Source organism: Colletotrichum lupini, chromosome 1, assembly GCF_023278565.1.
Source record: "Colletotrichum lupini chromosome 1, complete sequence".
Classification (NCBI taxonomy): Eukaryota; Fungi; Ascomycota; class Sordariomycetes; order Glomerellales; family Glomerellaceae; genus Colletotrichum; species Colletotrichum lupini.
Genome location: NC_064672.1, coordinates 4,565,592 through 4,588,656, shown reverse-complemented (window position 1 = coordinate 4,588,656; position 23,065 = coordinate 4,565,592). Strand labels below are relative to the sequence as shown.

Sequence of the window (23,065 nt, the reverse complement as noted above, 5' to 3'; positions counted from 1 at the left end):
CACCAACGACTATTTCTGACGAGGAGGGAAAACATCTCATTCACTCTCAAATTATCTCACCAAATCTCACATTACTCTCACCGAAAATGGCGACTTCCAGCATGCACTACGCCCACTGCGGCGCAAACGACGGCTGCAAGCTCGCCTTTCAGTCCTCTCTGCCCCTCACCGGCGCCAGCTCCGCAACCCGCTGCATCCTCCTCATGCACGGCTTCAGCGGCTCTTCAGAATACTTCTACCGCAACTCCGATGCCCTCGCCTCCAAGGACACTTGGGTCGTCGCGCCCGACATGCGCGGCCACGGAAAGTCGGACCGCACAAAGGGCGGCTACCACGTCGCCCGCCTGGCCGCCGACCTCCGCGACCTAATCCACCACCTGCGGCGCGCCGCCGCCTCGCCCGACCTCAAGATCGTGCCCGTCGGCTGCTCCATCGGCGCCGCGGTGCTCTGGACGTACGTCGAGCTCTTCGGGTGCGCGGATTTCGCGGGGTTCGTGTTCGTCGACCAGGCGCCGCTGCAGGATCGGTCCACGTTTGACGGGTGGGACGAGAGCTTGGCGCACACGGGCTGCTACGACGAGAAGAGCATGCTCGCCGCGCAGAAGTTCTGGATGGAGGAGTCGGCGGCGGCGCATGTCGATCTGGTGGACGGGTGTCTTGGGTACCGCGCGAAGCCTGACCCGGCGACGGACGATGTTTCTGCCGAGGTGAGGAGGAAGGATGAGGAGTTCTTCACGGGGATTAGTGCGTTGTGCGATCAGGCGTGGCTTGCGAGGTTGTTGGCTGATCATACGCGGTACGACCACCGCGAGGCGATTGAGATGATTAGCGTGCCGACGTTGGTGATGGCGGGGCGGAAGTCTGGGTGCTTCCCGCTTGAGGGGATGCTTGAGACGGTCAGGAGGGTGGAGAAGGGCCGGCCAGGTTTGGCGAAGTCGTCTGTCTTTGAGGCTGGACATTGGTTGTTTTATGAGCAGCCTGAGAGGTTTAACAAGGAGATTGCGGAGTTTGTGGAGTTGTGCACCAAATAAGGTGGTTACAAGCAGGCTGAGGAATGGATTAGTATATCAGATGTTGGACTATTACAAATAGACTGAATGGTTCTGGACAGCAGGGTGAAGTGAGCTTGAAGGCATTTGGGTATGCAAATCGAATTCAAGAATACCAAATTCTAACGACCAAAAGATTACCTATGCTGTTATCATATACCCCTCATGCCTTGCCCTAATTTCCATGCAATCCGTCTATTTACCAGTGTGATGCAGATCATCCAGGTATCACCCAAACTCTATATTATTCACCATATCCGCCACGTATCACCCGTGAAATAAAGCAGTCGGCCCTTCTCTAGGTGTTTAGAGTTCTTCCTAGATGCTGAGAAGCTGAACATCAGCACACCCAAGAAGTTTCCTCTGCCCAGCCTTCTTGAAGCTCAGCACAACGCTGTCGTTTCTAGGACATGCCATCCAGAATCCGTCCTCAAACTGCAGACTGCCATCGACGACTCCGACGCCAGACGTTCCAGCCCCACACTGCAGCTGGACGGTGTTCAAGCTTGGCACCGTCGCCGTTCCGCCGGGTGTGACGATCAACCCGGCCGAAGGGGAAGAGTCATCACCCGAGAGGTGGGCAACGTTGACCGTGTTTCCAGTGGCGTAGAACTCGGCGCCCTGGCCGGCTGGTCCGAAGACGACGTTGGCTGTGCAGTCTGCTGTTGAGATGTAGGTGAGCTCTTGGCCCTGGATGGAGGGCGTGAGGTCCAAGTTAGTTACGTTTGCGGCGAGGCGGAAGGTGGTTGTGGTTTGTCTGACGGGAAGACTGGCTGCCGTTGCCACCGCGGCGAGGAGGGTTGTCTGGATAAGTGTTTGGGCGAACATTTTGATAAGTTGTTGAGTGAGAAGAGGAAAGTTGTGGTTGATAATGTTTTATAAGATAGTTGGTTGGTCTCGTATGTGAGTCTGAATCTGATTGAGAGCCTCCATCACGGCAATTTCATTGGGTTTATATGTGAGTTGAACTCGGATCATAGTTCAGTATTCTTGATGCAACGTTTCTCATCGTGGCGGTACTAAACTAGTCCCTGCCTCATGACACTCTTCACCTCGGATCCTTCAAGACGTTCTATTTCCGTGAATTTATGTCATAAGCCGCTCGCTAGAGCAGTGCCTCTTTAGCTCTGCGCTGATCTTTGGGGCTTGGCGATTCTAGTGCTTAGGGACGTGGCTGCCGGCGATCCGGGGTGAGACGGGATCGCCGCCGGCGCCCCACTCTCCCGTCCGCTCCGAGCGCGGGGTACCGGCCGTCCTGTCATGGAGACGGGGAATTGGAGTTTTTCGCCCAAAGACGACAGTTCGTCCTTTGACACTATTTCCCACATTGCGATTTCGTCGGCGCGTACGTCTCAGGCGCCGCTCACTTGTGTCATAGCGCTGCAGTGACTTTCACACGACCTGAGCCAAAGTAAGCAGGTGTCCATTGAGCCTGATTACTGCCTTTTTCTGGGTTTCTGACCTTCTTTCCATCTTGGTAGACCGGAGGAATTGGGCTGAAGGCGATGCCTCGTGTTCTGAACCAGGCAGGTAAGACACCCTCTTGACGCAGTGGCGCACATCAAACGTGCGTCTTGAACGGATTCCTGACATCAACGCAGCATGGTAAAGATGAGAACAAGAACTAGTATCGCCCACAGACCGATCTTCGTGCTGACAAGTGCCACCAGCAACACCTGCCGCGTCCGCAAGGTCAAATGTAAGCAAATATCCACCGTGACACCATGGAAAGAGCTCCTTTGACCAATACGAGATTACTCAGGCGACGAGGCCCTGCCAGCGTGCCAACGTTGCCGCAAGGCTCAGCGATACTGTGACCGCACCACCCCGCTCCCACAACTCAAAAAGAGCCAGCAGGATACAGAAGAGCCCGACTCCGCTGGTGAGTATCTTCCACGCGTACCTCACTGTTCTTGATCCTGCACACGTTGTAGCCGCTCACATACATCCCTTAAAGCAGACGAACCGCAAACTCCTTTCCCATCACCATCCAACCCCCGCAAAGCCCTCCAGAACCCGTCCATAGCACGCTGCTTTTTCCACTACATCGCCGACATCGCACCGTGGTACGACCTCAGCGATGCGTTCCTTACCTTTGGCACAAGCCTTCCCGAGGCCGCCCTCGATAGCCCGCTGCCCTTCGCCGCCATCTTGGCACTGTCCGCGGTCCACACAAGCAGAACGACTGTACCGTCCGCCAGGGCGGCGGCGGAGTTCTACCACGGGCACTGCATTCGTTGGCTGATTAACATGGCAGCGGAGGTGTACAACAATGATGGGCGAACGCAGGGGCTTGCGCTAGCTTCTGTTTGTCTCTTGCGGTCGTATGAGATTTTGAGTGGTGAGATCCTGTCGTCTTCCGGTCACTACTTTTACGCACCTTGTAGACACTTTGGCATGGTTATTGCATGAACTGACACCAAAGCAGAAGAGGTAGACCCAAACAGGCACCTCCAGGGAGCATATTCACTGGCAGCCTATCATACCCCTCAAACTGACGCCTTTGGGTCTAGCCTTCAAGCAGCAGGCTTCTGGAACTATCTTCGTGAGGACATCACCTTTAGCTTATTCCGCAGATGCCCGCTCAAGATAGACCTTGCCCAGGTATCCCTAGCCCTACCGGCGTCTGGTTCAAGAACCGATCAGGACTACCTTAGTGCCGTTACTCTCATTCTAGGCCGCATCATCAATACATGCTCCAAAGGCTCGGGTTCTGTCACGGAGGAATCGTGGTCTAGCCTTTCTCATCTGTTACGTGAATGGCGTAAAAGTCTACCGTCACGGTTTGAACCCTTTTCCACGGTTGAACGCGGTCTGGGCCTCGCCTTGCCATCCATTTGGCTGCTCAGAGATCATCATGGTAGGCCTTAATATCTTAGAACACCCTTGTCTTGTGACTGAATAAGAATCTAGCGGCGGCCTTTCACTATCAGCTTGTCGCCACTACGATACTCTGTATCCACGCAAGCCCGCAACAATTATCAAGTCTTCAAAACACACTAGACGGTCGAAACGGCCGTCAAGACACAAAAGACGATATCCTCGAGCACCTCGCCCTCGATGTCTGCGGCGTGGCCTTCACCGCCAACACGCCCTCGGTTCAAGTCAATGCCTTTGGCCCCATTGCATTCTGTAAGCCTCTCACATACATACTATCTCTCGCCTTTCTGTCCATCCTTTCATTTGACAACACTTCCTGCTGCATTCTGTAAACCCACAACTCAAAAGACTTCGACAGGCGCACGATTCATCAGAAGAGAAGCCTCGCGACAGGAGCTGATCCGCCGCCTCTTGGCGTGTAAGCGAACAATCGGCTGGCCCGTCCAGAGACTCGTCTCGGAGCTGGAGACGGAGTGGAGGAATCCGCCGCCACCGGAACAAGCAGACAACGAATGAGGAGGCGGATATTAATCGAAGAATGGTCAGTCGTAGTTTGCTGTGTAGAGGGGGGTGGGCTAGCGTACCCCGAGCTCGGATTTGGGGGGAAATCTGGGGAAACCTAGTAGCTAGGTGGTCCGGGGTGGATGGGGCATGCACGTTTTGTTATCCAAACCCGAGCTCGGCATTGGCGTAGAGAACCTCTTCTTAAGCCTCCTCCCTTCGAGATATAAATGCATAAGAAATCTCTGGAATCTCCCATCAATTTCACTAAACGTATCCGTCTACCCTGGAATATCCTTCTCAAGCCATGAAAATAATCTCCTCCCCAACGATGCTCCTCCGTTCACGCCTCCCTTTCTTGACCTCAAATGCCCCCTCTCGTCTACGCTTCCCCATCACCAGTCGAACAATGGCCTCACTTACAACAAACACTCACGACCACGAAACCCTCCCATCAACACCAGCAACAATACACCCCTCACATTCTGAACTCGCTAGTGCTCGCCTCTCCCCGCGCAACCTCGAACTCGCCGTCCGCCACCTCCACAGAGACGGCCTCGTCGTCGTCTCCGACGTCGTCCCGCACGCAGACCTCGACGCCCTCAACGCCAAGATGGTCCAAGACGCGCTCTGCCTCCGGTCCCTCGGCGACAAGGGGCCCTTCAACTATAACCTGGGCAACTTGCAACAAGATCCGCCTCCCGTGGCCGAGTACTTTCACAAGTCCATCTTCACAAGTTGAGTTCGTTCCACATCCTCCTCGTATCTCTATACAAACAAACTCACAACCAAAACAACAGACGCCATAGCAACGCAAATAACCTCCTCCCTACTAGGCCCGCGCCCAAAATGGACCTTTTGCTCCGCAAACTCGGCCATGCCGCCCTCACCAGACTCCAAACCACAACGCCAGCCAGTCCACTCCGACGCAGATTTCGCCCACCCATCCCACCCCTTCGCCCTCGTAATCAACATTCCCCTCGTGAAAATGACACCCTCCAACGGCTCAACGGAGCTCTGGCTCGGCACCCACGCTCCCTATCTCCTGCCCGCCTCTCCATCTTCACCCTCATCCTCATCCACCACCACAACACCCTCCTCAAGCTACACCGGCACCATAGTCCCCTCCGGCATAGCAGCCCAGCAAGGCACCCACGGCACCCGCGCAAGCGGCCGCATCAGCCCCCAACTCCTCGACCTCCGCCGCGCCGTCCGCCCGCCTTCGCAGCCGACGGTGGAAAAGGGGAGCATCGTCATCCGCGACCTGCGGCTGTGGCACGCGGGGATGCCGAATGCCAAGCCCGACGTGCGCGTCATGCTGGCCATGATTCATTTTGCTGGGTGGTACCGGAACCCGATGCGGTTGCAGTTTGCGGAAGACGTGAGGCCTTTGCTGGAGGGGGACGGGGAGGCGACGGGGAGGGATGATTTGGAGATACCTGTGGATTGGACGACGAGGGAGGAGGCTTTGAGGACGTATCTGGGGAGGGGGTTTGGGAATAGCTACGATTTTAATCAGGAAGAGTGAGTAACGAGAGTAGATTGCGTATGATGGTGACTTTGGAACAGACTTAACGGTTTCAACTAATCAAAGATATTGCATTTTGCATTGGGGACCTTGAACAAAGATGGCATATTGCCAACTCCGCAGTGTGAGTCTTGCCACTGATGTAAACACCAACCAAATATCCACACATTCCACACATTTAGACGATTCATTTGATTGCTAACTGAAAGCTACTGACAACCACGGATTGTGGTATCGGTCCCACGCTTTCCCCCCTTTTCCGCTCAGTTCCGACCTCCGCTTGAGAGGTACCCATTCTGACTAGCAATGACATCATGATAATTAGAAAAACGCAAGAGAAGAAAGCCCTCAGATACATGTCTCTCACCATCACACAACTCAACTAGGCAAGCCACTGGTGTATGAGTGAGGTATTGCGAAGGGCGTGAGAGCAGAGCAGAACAAAGAAAACATGGTATAGTAATCCTCTCCTCGGCGAATTCTCCGTGGCCGATAACGAAGGAGACCGAGCTGGCTTTTCCACGCCGAAAAGATGGGAAAAAGGAAAAAAATGATTAATCGGAAAAGGTTGAGAGGGGGTATAATAGGAAAGACCCGTTTTCCGCCGAACCTCGCATCCATTTTGTCGCGAGAAGAAACAAAGGAAATCCTACAGCCTTCATCCGTTGAACTCAGTATCAAAAGAGAGAGATCCGTTGAGACTCAACGCTCAGGAGGAGTCCCATAATCTGGCGGCCATCGCTCAGCGAATGCCCGTTGACCGAAATTTAAAAGGCGATCAAAGCCGCGAGGTGCTGCTTCCCGTCTTGGTCGCCTAGAAAAAACTCGGCTTCGTGAGTACACGATACTCGACATAATCCTCTCCGTCAATACTGATAATGGTGCCTTGCGAGACGAGTTTGCCGACAAAGGGGCCGTTGGTCTTGCGCTCGTACTTGATACCGCCGTAAAACTTGGTTTCTTCACCTCCAACCTTGCTGCGGTGCTCTTCTTGGCTAGCCCATACCTTGTTCAGGCGCTGCATCTCGTCGCGCTCGTGGAACAGGCTACTCATGCGGGGGCCGTTGCCGTTGCCGTTCTGCAAAGGCATCTTAGGCATAGCTTGAGGCGGCATTGGAGGAGGGACTAAGTTGGCCATGTGGGCGGCTTGAGCAACCTGGGCAGCTTGAGCAGCTTGGGCGTTCTGAGCAGCTTCGCGGTCAGCGGCGAAACGCTCGGTTCGAATCTGGGCGGCCTCGATCCGGGCGATTTCGCGACGTGCACTGGCGTCAATCTTATTCTGCGCTTGTACAGGGGTTCGTGATGACTGTCTGACGTCGAGATCGGGCAATGCGTGCCGAACGCCGCGGTTCTCCGTCCTGCGGCTCTGGCGCAGTTCGGGGTTCACCTCGACCTTGGTCTCGGGTGCCTCGAGCATCTCTTCTGGCTGTGGAACAATGGCGGGTGGCGGGCCCATATTGTTCATGTAACCAGGCTTATTGATGCCATTTGCCACGCGCTGCTGTGCCTCGTACACTGCCCTGGCCTCATTCTCGACTCGCTCGTTGGGGCTCTCGCCTTGATCGATTTGGTACTGACGGACACGACAATACTCCTTCACCTCGGGGCGAGACAGGACTTTAATGTGTGGCTCCAGCTCGACCTCCTCCCAGTGAATCCACAGCGCACCCGCTCCAACGGGAAAGTTGCCATCGACGAAGCGCTTATCACGCGTCTCTCGCGCCACCTTGACGCGGAACATGTCATTTTGTCCGAGGATGCCGTAGATCGCGTGCTTGTTGATAGGATCAGGCTCACTGGAGCCCTTCCAGTAGCCCACAATGATGCGTGTGGGTCTGGTACCTGGCAGAGGGTCGAATTGAGGAGTCGGCGGGATGTTTTGTGCTGGCGGCGTCTGCTGTACCGGGCCTCCACTGATCGTGCCGATGCCACTACCAGTGCGGCGACGTTTGGAGTCCGGCCGAGCCGGCATTGTAGCGTGGTCGGGAATCACCGCACCGTATGCGATGGCTGGCGCTACGGGATTCTCGGGGGGAGGGTTTTCCTCGACACGCCGGACCGCTTCCTTAGCCGCAGCTTGCTCTGCAGCATCTCGGGCCTCCTCCGTCATCTCGATAGAATCCGTTCGAAGCTTGACATATTCCTTCACTTGGTGGTGATCCAGACCAACAAGGTGGTCTGCGAAGACGACCCGCTCGAAGGTCACCCAGCTGCCACCTGGTCCGGGCGGGAGGGGATACTCGAGACTCGATACCGGCTCGCCGAAGCGGGTGTTCTGCTGAATGCGAGTGCGGAGGCGATCGCGGACATCGATGAAGCCAATAACTGCATGCTTGCCTCTGGGGTCAGGCACGGGTGAATCGCGCCAATATCCGAGAATGACGCCCTTCACACCACCCAGTCCATGCCTACGAGCTGGTTTGGTGCCGCGTGGCGTGCCTTCCTTCTCTGAGACAAGGCTGCTCTCCATCTTGTCTTCACTCAAGTCGTTGAAAACGGACGCGCGCTTCCGCTTAGGGTAGTGAGAGACGACCGGCTCATCCTCAACATCCGCCATATTCTCATCCTCGGGATCAGAAACAACGCGGAGTGGCGATGACTTTTGCACGCCATTGCGGTTACCGACAACAATCTCATCTTCCAAAGCGCGATCATGGCTGCCTGAGACAGGGCTCAAGTTCTCTGGAGGCGGGCTTAGATCATCATCATTGGCGGTGTCGTCGTCATCCAGAGCAGGTGGCTTAACCCCATTGGCACTGCTGAGCCTGTAATTGGTATCAGTATATGCTTGATCACAATTGAGTTTGTTGCATTCCAGGATGTGTTGCAATGTTGCCCAAATGGGTGCACTTGCAACCCTGATGAGGTCTTTGCCAACCAAGGTGGTGACGCTCGGCCATGGTGGCTGTAACTGAGAAAACCCCAGCTGATTCGGAGAGAGACAGAAAGAAAAGCATCGCCGGCGAGGAAGCAACAGCGCAAGACCAAGAAATGCAGACGATTCGAGTTGAGCAGGGGTAGAAAGCCATCCAAAGCGGATGTTGTATGCGTACATGAATCGGGAACACTTGTCCCTGACTCGACATGCGCCTCTTGGCAACTCGCCAGTTGCACTCTTGACCAAGGCAACTCGCCAGTTGCACTCTTGACCAAGGCAAGCAAACCGGGCGCATGCATTGAACTTTGAAAGGTGCCAAAAATACATTGAAACTCTGAGTCGCAAAGAGAGAGTGAAGAACCAAGGAACTCGGATGGGGAGTTGAGAGTCTCAATGGAATGCGACGCACCTTCTTTCCTCCTTAATGGGTACAGAGGGCTCTTCTGGAGTACTCTTGAGGCGGGAGTCTCGTCGAAACGGCATTCTGAGAGTTTCGCAGGAGGTGAGAACAAAGACAGAGTATTTGCGGCGCACAATCAAGGAAACCAATGCTCAACGAGACTGTGGAATGAAAACAGATGATATGAGAGACCGTGTATGCCGGCGACGAGGCACAAGAGTTGATGGAAGAAAAGTGATCTGGTTGATTGATGGGAAGAGAGGTGCGGTTGAATCAAGGGAGGGGTCGGTGCTGGTTGTAGTGGAAGGGGGAATGACGAGAGGGAACTCTGGCGGCCTTACAACCTAGCTTAGTGGCCGAAGCTAGAAGCGCCGTCAGACGCAGTGTCAGGGAGGGAAGGAGAGGAGTTTCCGTGCAGCCACAACACTTAGAAGGAAGTGAAGGTAAAGTAAGGTAGGTGCGGGCTGCGAAATAGAAAAATGAAGCAAGAAGTTGAGTTGAGAGCTGTGATGGATCGCAGGCAAGTCCAAGTCCAAGGTGAAGTCGAAATCGACCCAGTGTATGACTTCACCACTGGTCATAGCGCGTGGTTCTTGTACAGGAGAGCAATTGAAGAAGGAAATATCAAGTGGCAATAACTTCAAATGCAGCTAGCAATAACAGAGGAGAGAGAGAGAGAGAGAGAGAGAGAGGCGGTAAAAGAGACAAAGAGATAACTTACTCTGTGGTTGTAGGGGTCTCGGCAACTGGGGTCTGTTGCTGCGGCTCTGAAGGCGCAACTGACGGCTGCTTTGTTTCGACCTCGGTGGTGGTCTCCATCGCGGTTGGTTTCTCGCGAGTTTGTGTTGCGACCGGGTGACTCGAGCCGATTGTCTGGCGGTAAATATTGATGTGGTCGCCACAAATCAAGTGAACCCCCGGAGTTGTCGAAAATTGGGCGACAAAGACTCGCGGTTCAGGTTGGCTCTTTGGATAAGAAGAAGAAGTGTTTGCTTTGATGGGTAACTTGGCGGCTAAGGTGATTTTGGATGGAAATGCGTTGGGACGTGTGGTTGTAAGAAGACAAGAGCTAAGGCTAAGGGCCTAAGAGGAGGGATCGGTGGTTTGGTTTGATTTGAGTGACGGCTCCAAATGATCGGTGGACGCGGTTCGTGTTTGAGGCCAAGATTGAATGTGACCGGGAAAGGTGGAGACGGGGAGGTGTAGACTGAGGTGGAGGAAGGTGTGTGTATCTGTACGGAGTATTCGTAAGGGGGGGAAGGAAAGAAAAGGTGAGTGTCAAGTAAGAGTGAGAGTGAGAGAGAGAGACTGAGTGAGTGAGTGAGTGCTGAGTACGGAGTATGAGTGGATGAAAAGTGAGAGGTGTACAAGGTATTAGATTCCAACGCCTTTACCGCCTCGCCGTATTATGTCCAGTTTAGACTAAGAAGAAAGCAAAAAGCCAAGCCAAATGAGGCGAGAGTTCCAGTCATCAGTCGTCAGGCACCCCAGTCAGAATTTCTAGTCCAAGCAGGGTGTGTCGAGGTTGAGAGAGAGGTGGGCGAGAGGTAAAGCTACCTTACGCAGTAAAGTAAGGCAGAGACTGAGAGAGTGAGGTGAATACTGAACGGTACCTCAGGCTTGTGTCCCAGAGCACGGACGCTGACAGTTGAATGGCGCGGGAAACAGGATTCGGCGCCTTAAACGAGATGAAGGCGTATTTAGCGGAGAGAACTGCTGTTGTTGATGGGCGGAAACACCAGTGATCAATGTGCGAGTCGATCAAAGCCAGCCTACCATACAAGTTGATGGCATTGGGTTATCACCGCGTAAGGGTATGTGAGGTGAAGAAGAGAAAAGTGGTTGGAATTAGACCCCAAGGAGGACCGTGTGTGGGATGATGTAAAAGTTGGGCACAGCATACACCCGTAGTGTACTGTACAGCACAGCACGGACAAGGAAGGGTGAATTTCAGTAAGCTAAGCTAAGCTAGGTACTTTACTCAAGTACTGTTGTGGCCTGGCCGCATTGGAACCTTGGTTATTGACGTGTTGTTTGTAAAGTTGAGGGGGGCGTGTCACGAGCAAAAAAAGGATGGGAACTTTGGAAATGGAAGGGGGTAGGGGGCAACAGAAGGAAAGGAAACAAAGCGATTGGTATGAGAATCGGGGTGTGAATGGGGTTCACTTCACCAAGGTGCAATAAAAAGCCCGGCAAGGTTTTACTGCCAAATGAGAGGAATTTTCTGCCAGTGGGCGGGTGAGTGAGCGAGTGAGTGAGTGAGTTAGTGGCCATGGATGGATGGGGAGGAGGATAAGGGCGAGAGAGATACGGACGGGTTACTGAGAGACACAGGTTTTACTTTGTCCCCAAGGGAGAACAGGCCAACCAGAGTTGCGACTGAGATTTTTTGATTTCGGAGGTGGTTGCAGTTTATTGGGTAAGTTCTCCAGTAGCTCCCATCGAGTGGGAGGCCAAGCAGCCTCAGCCTCTCATGAGACGACAGAGAGAAAGAGCGCCCAGCGATAGAGAGTGTGAACAAAGGGTACTTTGATCAAAAGTGGTCCGTGGCTCATATCATCTGTCGGTCACACATTATAAGAAAACCAACGATACTGCCAATGCCCCCGTAATGGAGACGGACGGATGAGGAAAGGTAAGGTAGTCATCACCCTATCCAGTCAGGACAGCATGGTCATGTACCAAGCAATTTGCATCAATAGTACCTTTTGTTCCTAGGCCCGGCGAGCTGGATTGCGCGTTCCAGGATGTTATTCCCTCCTTTTCCTCCACCGCCGCGCTCCCAGAGACTCCAATCCATCGTCCCTGCTTCCGCCTATGCCCAGTCCACGTTCGGCTTGCGCGTGCTCAGATCGCATCAGATCAGATGGGCCAAACATCTCACCATTCTTGACGAGTCGTCGCCCAAAGCAGTTCGTGGAGAATCACTCGGCGCCCCAGGCAAGTTACCATTTGGATCTTGGGCTGTACGACAGTCTCGGACTCTTCTTGCTCAGGGCACGCCTTATCCAGGGTCGCACATCTTCAAATGATAGGGTCTAGTATGCGTAACGAAGTAGCGTACAACCAAGCTGTGACCGTGGCTCGTGTAATTCCCTGTCAACCCCAGTCGCAGTTGTGACCAGAGTTTCGATGACTGGCTGACTTGTTCTGTCGAGCGGGGCTCAAGTAGGGGGGGACTCTCACTCGGGAGGGGGGGCCACCACCACTAAGCAATTTGATTGACGCCTCGCTGGTGTATCTCTAAGTTGATTGACTGTTTGGCAATTGCGCCGGCAAATGTGAGATAAAACCCTGGAATCTCCGTGGTACCGTATCCGTAGCTGAGCCCCGCTTGCGCGCGAAACTCTCTCGCGAATGACCAAATGTACCTCACCTTGAGCGTTTGGCATGTTGCATTGTCTAAGTTGGCGTAATGAAAAGGTACTGCCGTTCCATGTATATCCTCTGATTACGTCTGTCTTACTCGCTTGGCTTGGTCACGGTGAGGATTGGCTTGGCCGGGTTGGTCCGGCTGCCAGTCTTCGCGCAGAGTCCCAACCTAAATTGAATGCCATTGGCTTTTGCTCAAAGTTCACCACGGACACATTTACTACTACCTATCTTACGTGACTGACTGTACTTGTGAGCTGCCTCTCCGAGTCTCTTTCGTCATGTGTCTACAACGTTTGGTGATTATCTCTGAACGATGCCCCTTTCGCCCCTCTCAAGGTATTTAGACCTTGAACTATCAGACTCATGCATCGGCATCGGTACTCTATGTCGGTTATCGGTGTCAGGCGTCCGGCATGGTGCAACTAATCTGTGAGAGAGGAATATCATTAGGTCTACGTACCACAACACGCAAAGTACTTGGCAAAAAGTACTCTTCTCATTCCACATTATCAACAACCCAGGCGGGCTAGCACAACCTAAGACAACCTGGGCGCCAGCCAGCTGCCACCAAGCGCGTTTCTTGCCTGGTATCCGTATCATGTCGACCCACCCCTGCCTTGAGTTTAGGTAGTTCGCCCTCAACAATCATCACTCTGTTCCTTCTCTAGGTATTCTACTCCTCCTGAGGGGCCCGGTGGGAAAGTCCGGCCAAGCTGTCGCAAGTTGCAATCAATCGCCATGCGACACGGCACGCGCAAGAGCGCGTACAACCGACGGCAACTGTGCCCGATCAGCAGGTCGGTCGCAGCAACTCCAGCCGTTGAGGGCAACAAATTCTCTTCCCAAACACAATGATCTGCTGACCTGAGGCAATCGGCCGACTTGTCTGGCTATCTTTGTCTTTCTCCCTCTCGCTCTGTTCATCACTCACCTCCACCAACCCGCGATCAACCACACGTCCGCATTCGGGTTACACCAGTCTCGTCTTTGGGTTTATGAGACAATCACCTAGGTACCGTTCTGCCTCGGTTGCCATTGCCGTTATCAATAGAAGGAATCGCTTATGCCATTCAAGAGCAAAATTCGACCATCCTGTTGCTCAATCCCCGACATGAACATGGTACTTTGGTATTAATGATGACGAGTCCACCTTGATCGGCTAGCCGGCCCCACGCATCCTTGGAACAGCGTGTAAAGCCGTGGTACTAATATAATAATGTTATTGCTTCAGTGGTGGATCTCTGGGCGTGTTGACACTGCATCAGCGCATCAGATCGCATCATCCTAGGCGGTTATTGGTCTCTCCGTCAATCATTTTGTCGTAACATTGTCTTCTATCTCGCGCCTTTTCTCCGCGCGCCGTTTCTTCGCAACCCTTGTGACCAGAAGCCTCCGCATCGCTAATGTTCATGTCAGGCCAACTAACACTAACATGGGCCACGATACTTCACGCCAATCAACCACCAATGAGTTAGGTTGTCTGTCGCAACTCCCGTTACATACTTATGCAACCAAGATACAGTTATGGCCTCCAACGTATTCGAAAGTGTGTAAATGAAAGAAGGGGGGCCAGAGTCAGAAAACCCCCCTCTTCACCTTCGTCAGGTTGTCAGCAGACGACGGATCTACGATTCCTCAACTCGAAACGCAGCGAGTTACCCTATCTAGGAACTCCCGAAACTGGGGCGCGTGGATGAGGATGAGCAACCTCTCGGCTTACGCTCGCACCAGGTGCCGCACTGCCAGACCCCCCATGCTCACTGTTCTGCTCGAATTTTGTGCGGCGGCGTGCACCGGGGGATGATTGCCACCACCTAGGTTGCATGGATATCGGAAACCTCCTTCTCCTTTACCGCCAAGACGAAATGTTCCATCCTGAACTATTCATAACCACATCCCTCGGGCATTCATGGTTGCCTTTGTCAATTTTGTGTTTCAAGCCTTCAACTCCCGAGTCCCCCGCACGAGCCGGGCAAGTCGGCAAGCGGAGTTGATGCCTCTTCAAGTTTTGACTCTTGCGCCAGCAAAAGTATGCTAAAGGCAGTTGTTACAACCACTGCCACCAGAGAAGCAACCATGCCCGGTATGTTTCACCGGTTGCTGGCATGGTTCGCTGCAGTTTTGAAAAGTTTTCAAAGTCGCCATAGTACGCCCACCTACTGATTTTTTTTTTTTTAACGATCGCTCGCATTGTTCACTACGCTGTAAGCTGCGATTCCACTCGGTTGGTGGGCCCCGCCAATACTGCATTATAGGTACTTGGGCACCAAAATTGACCCTGAAATCCAACAATTGCATATGGCAACATGGCCGAGTGGTCCAAGGCGATAGACTTGAATTGATCCTTCAATCGTTATCTATTATCTTCGGATGCGCAGGTTCGAACCCTGCTGTTGTCGCATATTCTTTTGCATTTCTCACGAAGTAGTCTTTTTTGTCGTCTCCCGCTACTATAGTCATCACTTGCCGCCCTTCATCTCATTTCATGTATCCCATGCATGAAGCTGTGCGGTCGACTTGAGAGTTAGGTTTGCGACAATTTCCGTGGCGCATCTGTCCGAAAGTTTCTCCAAGTTGACAACTCAGGCAACCCAAGGTACCGCACGTCAACCGAGCACCAGCACCAACAAGGCAACTGGCATGCGGGTAAATGGTGAGATTGGTTTATTTGATCACCTCATCATTCACCCGCATGCTCTTCTTGCCAACAACACACAAACCTTGATAGCCGCGAGATACCCTCTATCTTCGTTGCACACGCTTCCATGAACACGGGAGGTAGCAATGAACACGGGCAGCGGACGGACCGTACCTGGCAGGTCCTTCATCTCGATCACCTTCCTCACTGCTTCTAATGAATGCAGCCTGAACATTCAAATGCCGCATCTGCAAGCACTCCCTCCTTAGGTAGCACTCGATGCTCGAACAGCTGATGAGTTGGAAAACGACTGGTCGTCGTACATATGAAGACTGCACGCCCAATGAAACTATAAAATAAAATAAAAAAACGCGCTGTATGAACACTGGTCTGTACTCCGTACTCCGTTGGCTTTTCCTTCCTGGCCACGTCAACAGGGGTTGAACGGGCCCTCCAGTCCTGTGGTTATATCCCCGTCGTCAATCCTGATCTCCCATGCAGGTTGGCAGCCAACTCCAACTAAACCCCGGCCAACTCTCACCCCCCTAGGTGACGCATGAGCGCATCTTTTCTCACCGCGATGACAATTGTTGTTGGCTGGGGGGGTTCTCGCTCATAGTGTACTTTATCCAACTCGTTCTCATGGGTGGGCTTTTGAGGGGACTTCCAACACATGGAGGATTATAGCCCCGTCACAAATCCACCACATCTTTGGCTGAACACCAGAGTCCAAGGCACGGTACTCGCCGAAATATCCCCCATGGTCGCGCGCAACCTAAACCGATGGATGGCATTCCGACCCCCTGCCCTTCCATGCATTTCAACGTTCCTCCTTCCCCCTTCCATCCACTTCACGCCTTACGACTTTTGCCATGTGATTACGGACACCGGCAGGTCATTCAAACTTGCAAGAGAGAAAGAGGCCTAAACCACCCACCCCCCACAATCCCGTCGGCGTCCGTACTTTGGAAAAAAAGCTCAGCCGGCGGTCGGCGGCGGTGCTGACCGACTTCTCGCCAAATACGTCGCATATTGGTCGGTGCCGTTAGATGTAAACAGCGTTTTATAATAGGGCGATGATATTCTGCCAGCACCTGCCGATATCCCGCCCCTAAGTGTGGCTGCGACCGCTCCTGCCTCCGACTACGGAGCCCAGCTACCTATACCTACCCACTTACCTACTTATTTACTTACCTACTTACTTACCTATTTATAACTACTACTTCGTTAACCTCGCCGTTATTACTACTATTATTATTATTAATTAAAACTATTTTTAACGTTAATATACTATAAAAAGAAAATAATTATAAAGTTAACGATTCTTTTATTTATTAGTATATTATTAATTATAATAATTATAGTTATATAGAGTATAATTACTTAATTTTTAGCTAGCGCTTCTTTAGCTTATTTAAAGCTAGAGTAGTACTTAACGAGGCTATTTACGAAACTAGCTTTGCGGTCCGAATTATTTAATATAAACCCTTTACTAGGGTACTAATTACTATTACTTATTATTATATTCGTAACTTACGTTATAATTAAAAATAATAACGTTTTATAAAGTTAACTTACTTAAATAAGTATTATAAATCCTCGACTTTATTTATAAACTATTATTAATAAATCGCTATTAGCTTTTTAAGTAGCGATTAGCTCTTTTATCCCGTTATTAATAACTTCCGTACTTATTATAATTACTTATTTAATAATACTAACGCTTTTATATATTACTACTACGCACTACTATATGTTACGAAGGTAACTTTGTTTACCTTATTATTCGCCTTATTATCAATATTACGTAAGCAACCTATATACCATATTAATCTACGATTTCTGTAGATTATTATAGGTATTGATTATGTAAGCAATACTGCTTATATAAGCTTACGCGAGCAATGGAAAGTACTGGAAGGTAACTGAATAATCTGGAATTTACTCGAGGCGGAATTACGTACTACGATTACGCATTCACTTACGTATACGCTTATTAATTATATCATAATTAATAAGCAATGGAATATTCTAGTAGGAGGTTTTTATGCCTATATGTAGGCGTGTATTTACCTACCTAGACCTTTCGTTAAGCAAGCAACTTCTCATATAGTAATTCAACTATATTACTCTCTTTACTACAAAAACCTCTTTTATATACGCTTATTTCCCCTATATTCATATATTCTTGCTTCTATATGAATATTCACTTTTCATATTCTGTATAAGAATATCCCGCATTACCTCGTTAAAGCTATACGTGCTAGACTATATAATAAAAAAGGCTAAATCGTTAATTAATAAAATAAGGGTATTTAACTTATTTAAATTCTTTTAAGCCTCTAATTAAAAAGTAGTAATTATAATAGTATTATTACTTATAATATACTTAATATACTAGCTACTTATTACTATAACGAATTAAGTAGTAGATCTCTTATTAAATAATTATTTAATTAATTACGTAATTTTATAAAGTATTAGTACCGTTTTTAATATAATAACGCGGGCTATATTACGAGCTTATTTATTATACTTACTACTATAATTTCCCTATTTTAATAATATCTAGATATTTTATTAATAGATTCTATATATAAAACTAATTAATTTAATATGCCGCTATTTAATATTTATAAAGTTACGAACGATAGTTATACTTTTTAAGTTACGAGCTACTTTTTATTTAGTAAAAAAGAAATTAACTATTATTAAGCTATTGACTAGCTATTAATATTACTCCGGGCCTACGAAATTCCCTTTTTATAAATTACGTATACGGATTATAAAATTACTCTACTTAACGCCCTTAATAATAATACCTAATTTAAAGTAATATTATACGTACTTTATTATTAATACGTTAACTTTAACGTACTAGCTAAGACCCGGCGCTACTTCGGCCCGGTTACGAGGAACGAGATTAGTATCATTATATATAACCCTCGCTTTTAATAATTCTTTATAAATTAAAGTAATCTCTTTTATAGCGAATTAATAACTATATATTGCGATTAATTATTTAAATTTAAGATTATTAAGTACTTTATAATAGTAATTAATTATATTATTAATACTTAGTTTAAGCCGTAATATAAAAAAATCGTACTTATTTAGGTTAACCGAATTAAGTATTTTAGTTACTTAACTACGTTAATTATCGAATCCTTATATATAAGTATTAAAGTATAAATCTACTATTATATAAGTAATTTTAAAACTATATTTAATAAATTAGTTATTTTTTAAGTAGGTTAAGCGGTTATAATTAATACTTACTAAACTTATTATTAAGCTAAAGTATTAAGTATTATTACGGGATTATTTTAAAAAAAGGTCTATATATATATATATTATAATACCCTTAAGTACCTTTTATAAAAACTCTATATGCTAAGTAAATAATTAAATTTAGGTTTATATAAAAAGCTATTAAAAAAGTACGTACCCTATTTAATTCGAACTACTTATAAGCTACTTTATTATTACGTCCTTTAGTAATATACTAAGGATAGTACCTTAATATTACTAAAAAAAGATTTATTTATATTAGTTTTAATAATACTTAGAGCTTATTATTAATAATAATACTTCTACCCCCCTATTTAATCCTTTTTAAGTCCGAGGTAAGGGTCGCTTATAGGGCTCTATAATAAGTATTATAATAGTTATAATAAGTATTAGGGTATTTAAATCGAAAAAGCTAATAATCGATCTAAGTACCTCTTTTAAACGAGAGCCCTCTATATTTAAATATAAAAAAGTTATTAAATATATAAAAGTAATACCTGTACTAGCGTTATTATTATTAATAATACCTTTAATACTAAGTAAAACTATTTCTATTTAATAAGGCCTCGAGATTATATATAATTTTAATACGTACGAGCTTAGTATAAAAATATAGTAGGGGTATTAGTAAGCTGTTATTAATAAAGTAATTAACGTAGTTAATAGTAATATAATTAATTTTATAAGGGCTCCTTAGCTACTAATACTTATAAAATCGTAATCTTAATTAATTAATAATTTTATATAATTAGACGTATTATAAGATCTAATTAACGAGGATTATACTTATAATATTAATCTTATAATAAAAAGCGAGATAAATAGACTTATTAATAAGTATAAAGTTAAAGTAAAATACGAAGTTAAATAAAAGAAGTTATTAAATTACGGGCTATAGGCTATATAAAATAATTAATAGTTAATTAAGCTAATTCGTTAATTACTATACTTTTTATTAAAATAATTTAATTAACTATAAATTAATTAACGGCCTCTAATTAGCTTAATCCGTTCGAATACTAATTACGTAGAGCTTAGCTTATATATATACCCGAGACCGGCGGTCGTGTAGCGGTTATAGCTATACTTAGTAGTAGAATAGCGGCAGCTAGTGGTAGAATATTATTGCCTTTATAATATTAGCTCTTTATGTGGCCGCCTTCTTAATACGCAACTCTATACATGTTTTTTTTTTCGCGGACAACCCCTGTAACTCTTAAGCATCGACGACAACATTTTTTTCTGCTTTGTGGATATATTAGTTTTTAGAGGGCAGGTTCTAAGGATTGTGGCCTTTTCCTTAGGCTATAGGTTTTCGCAGTTGGTGCCGACGAGAACGTATGTCCTTCGATATATTTGGGGCGCACGTATATAAATCATCGCGAATCTAACTTGCTCACCGCGGCAGTGACGACGACGACTGACTACTCTGCATTACTACAGCTGATGCGAGATACCATACTTCGCAAAGAAACACGATCTTCCGACCTACGCTACACGCTACAAGCGCGGGTTCCGCGCACCCAAGGGCTCCGCGGCCGTTCTTTTGGGCGAGTTTCATTGCGTTAGAGTTAATGAATGACTAACCAAACCTCACGGGCCATGGCAAGAGTCGCCAGATTACTTTGTAAAGTCTACACGGATACGGAATAGAATATTTGTTGGTAACTCAGTATAGCTGAGGCAGGTTACGGACAGCCCTAGAAGTTTAGTTTGAAATTAACTCGAGTCATCACTCCGTACGGAGTGCTGTCGGCCTCAGAGGGAACGGACGTTGTAACTTCCTAAGCTCCCCCCGAAGCATGACTCATTTCGGCGACTTGCTTGCAACTAGAAGACACGTCTTGAATCTTAGCCGCTTCCTCTCTGCCGCCTATATGGCTGTCAGTAGTACGCACCTTTTCCGGTAATAACATGCCCTTCCCGGTGATGAGCGAGGTCAGACTTTTTCCCTTGTACGGGCTTTTGTTATAGTCTATAGAAAGAATGGGTATTTTGGGGGCGGGAAGGGAGAAAAAGTCTATGTTGTGGATTCCGGGGTTGGTTGTAGAGCTGTGGTGACTGGCGTCAGCATAGCCTCTATAGTAGGTGCCAAAAGTTTGGGATTCCCAGAAAACAATTCAAGGTTTGATGAGGCTGGGGCGGTTCATGATGATCATAAACGGAAACTCGGTAATAGACAGTCCTTTCATTTCATCGTTGAACGGTATAGCCGTGCTCGATCAGGGAGGGTATCTATCAACCATTGGCGGCGATCATCACGAGCCGCAAGCCGTGAGGCTTCTCTAGTTGTACTCCATTCTATACATGCCACAATAGTCTTGGGAGGTATCCGTCCCAGAGTTCGCCCGCCTCGCCTCGAGAGCCTCTCTTCCTCCCCAGCCCGTGCCGCAACATCAAATTTCCGTATTGACCGGCAATCATTCACCGACCCCGGCCCCGTCCCCTGCCTCCTCCCCTTCCGCGTCCACCCTTCCCACCCCTCTTGCCGCCTCGGAACCCACCCCGATTATCGAATCTCTCGTAGAGCCTCTCCTCCCCAAATGCAGCCTGCCCGAACCTCATAAAGTTGACCAAGCCGCGATCCACGACGGCGACAAGAACGTTGCGGTAACCGTGTCTCAAGCGCTGGTACAGCTTTCCTGGCCCGCCCATCAAGACAGGATCGGGCGCGTCGTACGGTGTCGAGTCGAGCAGCGCCGAAATCTCTTCAATATCCGGGATCGCGTCGTCGCGCGCGTCAGCGACAGCGATGCGGATGTCTGGTGGTGGTAGGTCCGTCACACGAAGGTTGGGATGCTTCGAAGGCTTCCAGACGTGCCAATGGATCTTGTACGGGTCCTCGGCTTGCTTGGGCTCCTGAGGTGCGGGCGATGGCTGGTAGCGGGATAGGAGCTCGAGTTGTTTGTAGACGACGCTATATTGTCGATAGACGCTCGGCTTGACCAAGGGCCCGTAAGGCGCTGGCGTTGCGGGCGCCGCCGATGGTCTTTGAAGAAGTGAGACGAGCCATTGCCACAGTGATTTCTGCGGTGCTTCGGGTGTGGGCGTAGATTCTGTAGGTTCTGGCGGGATGCGTTGAACGTAGTATCCCAACCGTCTGAGGTGTGAGTAGACTTGGTATTTTGGAAGTGATATCTTGCCCCGTTCGCCGTCCAGTCCGATGAAGAATGAGTAGGCGGCTTGTAAGCTCAAGGGTACGCCAACGTCGAACTCGTCTTCGGGTTCTGCGTCTTCGGAATCTGTCTGCTCTTCAGCGGGCTTCGCCTCTGACGGCGGCAGAATCTCCTTGAGCTCGCGATACGGCCACCAAAGCTCCAAGCTACCCCTCTCCACAAGGAACAGCGCCTCCTCGGGCAACAGCCACAGCTTTCCCAACGCCGGTCTCGGCGTCTTGAGTCCTCGAATCACTCTGCCCATAGACCTCGCCTGCGGACCCTTCAGCTCCTCCACGACAACAACCCTCTCCTTGGCATAAATCGGCCTCGTCTCAGTCATGAACTCCTGCAGATACTCGGGCTTCGCCAACCCAGAAGTGTCCCCATCCTCGATGGCCTCCATGATCTCGGGCCAGTAGTCCGGGAAGTACCAGCCCTTGCTCCATGTATCTCTGTGCACTCTCGTGTATCCCAGCACCTCCTCAATGACCTGCCTGCTCGTCTCCAGCGCGTTCTCCTGGGCTTTCGTGCCGTGCGACTCAAAGTCCTTTTGACCCTTGCGGACGGCTTGCGAGGCGACGCCCTTCTTGTTGAACATGGATGCAAAGAGTCGCATGTCGAAGAGGCCTTCGTCCTCGGCTTCGTCGCCTGCGCCCGAGTCATTGTTGAGCTGCGCCGCGGCCGGCGCCGCGGTGGGATTGTCGTCGTCGTCGAGGGGCATTTTCCTCTTCTTTTGGCAGGCGCTTCGATTTTTGGTTTTTTTTTATTGCTGCCACAAACTAGGCTTCTTTCTCCTTTTATACCTCGGATCCGCGATCGATCGGTTTCCAGCCTCGTTTTGCAGTCGGTGCTATGTCGAATTATTGTGCAGTTCAGGCTGGTGTTGCAGGTAGGTCGAGTGTGTCTCGGTGTGAGTCTTGGTTGGGAAGGATCCCTCCAGTGGGGGAAAAAAAATTGGGTAAAGCTGCAGAAGGAGCTTGTGAGCTTTGACCAATGCGAGGTGTGCTGGGGTGTACAATCGAAATCAACCAAAAAGTTGAATAGATGTACATACCGTTGATCGTGAGGATGGAAAAGTCAAATTGCAATTGCACCGTAGGATGATGCATTAGTAGTTCAACTACATTCATCCTGCATTGTGAGGATTGTTGCATCAATGATGAGTCGGATCCGACGTATGACACGCCCAAAGATGCACTGTTGTTTGGTACCGCGTGTAGGTAAACGTCTACATTCGCTCCTTGCGTGCTGTGGCATGGAGATTCTGAGTGCATCAGCTAGCCAGTGATGTACCATAATTGGATCGGCTATCAGTGTTTTTTGAATGCAATTCGGGCGTATTCGTTGTCTTTGGTCGAAGCGCTCGT

The 23,065-nt window shown here is 49.2% G+C and overlaps 9 protein-coding genes and 1 non-coding gene across 10 annotated transcripts; 6 read left to right on the top strand and 4 right to left on the bottom strand.

Moving 5' to 3' along the window:
• Nucleotides 1-86: 86 nt before the first annotated feature.
• Nucleotides 87-1,031, top strand: CLUP02_01377 (uncharacterized protein; the record flags this gene model as incomplete). The annotated part of the gene is made up of 1 exon (XM_049280418.1): nt 87-1,031. The coding sequence occupies one exon, from the start codon at nt 87-89 to the stop codon at nt 1,029-1,031; it is 945 nt and encodes a 314-aa protein (XP_049136375.1).
• Nucleotides 1,032-1,367: 336 nt separating this feature from the next.
• CLUP02_01376 (uncharacterized protein) lies at nt 1,368-1,877 on the bottom strand (the record flags this gene model as incomplete). Its single annotated transcript, XM_049280417.1, has 1 exon — nt 1,368-1,877. One exon carries the CDS (start codon nt 1,875-1,877, stop codon nt 1,368-1,370), a length of 510 nt encoding a protein of 169 aa, XP_049136374.1.
• Nucleotides 1,878-2,651: 774 nt separating this feature from the next.
• On the top strand, nt 2,652-4,445 carry CLUP02_01375 (uncharacterized protein; the record flags this gene model as incomplete). The annotated part of the gene is made up of 6 exons (XM_049280416.1): nt 2,652-2,748; nt 2,812-2,931; nt 3,010-3,390; nt 3,478-3,909; nt 3,963-4,181; nt 4,288-4,445. 6 exons carry the CDS (start codon nt 2,652-2,654, stop codon nt 4,443-4,445), a joined length of 1,407 nt encoding a protein of 468 aa, XP_049136373.1.
• Nucleotides 4,446-4,737: 292 nt separating this feature from the next.
• On the top strand, nt 4,738-5,958 carry CLUP02_01374 (phytanoyl-CoA dioxygenase; the record flags this gene model as incomplete). The annotated part of the gene is made up of 2 exons (XM_049280415.1): nt 4,738-5,167; nt 5,231-5,958. 2 exons carry the CDS (start codon nt 4,738-4,740, stop codon nt 5,956-5,958), a joined length of 1,158 nt encoding a protein of 385 aa, XP_049136372.1.
• Nucleotides 5,959-6,772: 814 nt separating this feature from the next.
• CLUP02_01373 (uncharacterized protein) lies at nt 6,773-10,055 on the bottom strand (the record flags this gene model as incomplete). Its single annotated transcript, XM_049280414.1, has 3 exons — nt 6,773-8,723; nt 9,246-9,320; nt 9,958-10,055. The coding sequence occupies 3 exons, from the start codon at nt 10,053-10,055 to the stop codon at nt 6,773-6,775; spliced, it is 2,124 nt and encodes a 707-aa protein (XP_049136371.1).
• Nucleotides 10,056-12,626: 2,571 nt separating this feature from the next.
• CLUP02_01372 (uncharacterized protein) lies at nt 12,627-12,848 on the top strand (the record flags this gene model as incomplete). The annotated part of the gene is made up of 1 exon (XM_049280413.1): nt 12,627-12,848. One exon carries the CDS (start codon nt 12,627-12,629, stop codon nt 12,846-12,848), a length of 222 nt encoding a protein of 73 aa, XP_049136370.1.
• Nucleotides 12,849-12,911: 63 nt separating this feature from the next.
• Nucleotides 12,912-13,211, bottom strand: CLUP02_01371 (uncharacterized protein; the record flags this gene model as incomplete). Its single annotated transcript, XM_049280412.1, has 1 exon — nt 12,912-13,211. One exon carries the CDS (start codon nt 13,209-13,211, stop codon nt 12,912-12,914), a length of 300 nt encoding a protein of 99 aa, XP_049136369.1.
• A 138-nt stretch (nt 13,212-13,349) lies between these two features.
• Nucleotides 13,350-15,466, top strand: CLUP02_01370 (uncharacterized protein; the record flags this gene model as incomplete). Its single annotated transcript, XM_049280411.1, has 11 exons — nt 13,350-13,430; nt 13,481-13,705; nt 13,775-13,800; nt 13,877-13,989; nt 14,028-14,081; nt 14,134-14,157; nt 14,225-14,389; nt 14,430-14,478; nt 14,552-14,729; nt 15,140-15,264; nt 15,340-15,466. The coding sequence occupies 11 exons, from the start codon at nt 13,350-13,352 to the stop codon at nt 15,464-15,466; spliced, it is 1,167 nt and encodes a 388-aa protein (XP_049136368.1).
• CLUP02_tRNA027 lies at nt 14,912-15,010 on the top strand. The gene has a single exon. It is a non-coding gene; the product is annotated as a tRNA-Ser (tRNA).
• A 5,498-nt stretch (nt 15,467-20,964) lies between the features above and the next one.
• CLUP02_01369 (tRNA splicing endonuclease subunit) lies at nt 20,965-22,419 on the bottom strand (the record flags this gene model as incomplete). Its single annotated transcript, XM_049280410.1, has 1 exon — nt 20,965-22,419. One exon carries the CDS (start codon nt 22,417-22,419, stop codon nt 20,965-20,967), a length of 1,455 nt encoding a protein of 484 aa, XP_049136367.1.
• Between the last annotated feature and the right edge of the window lie 646 nt (nt 22,420-23,065).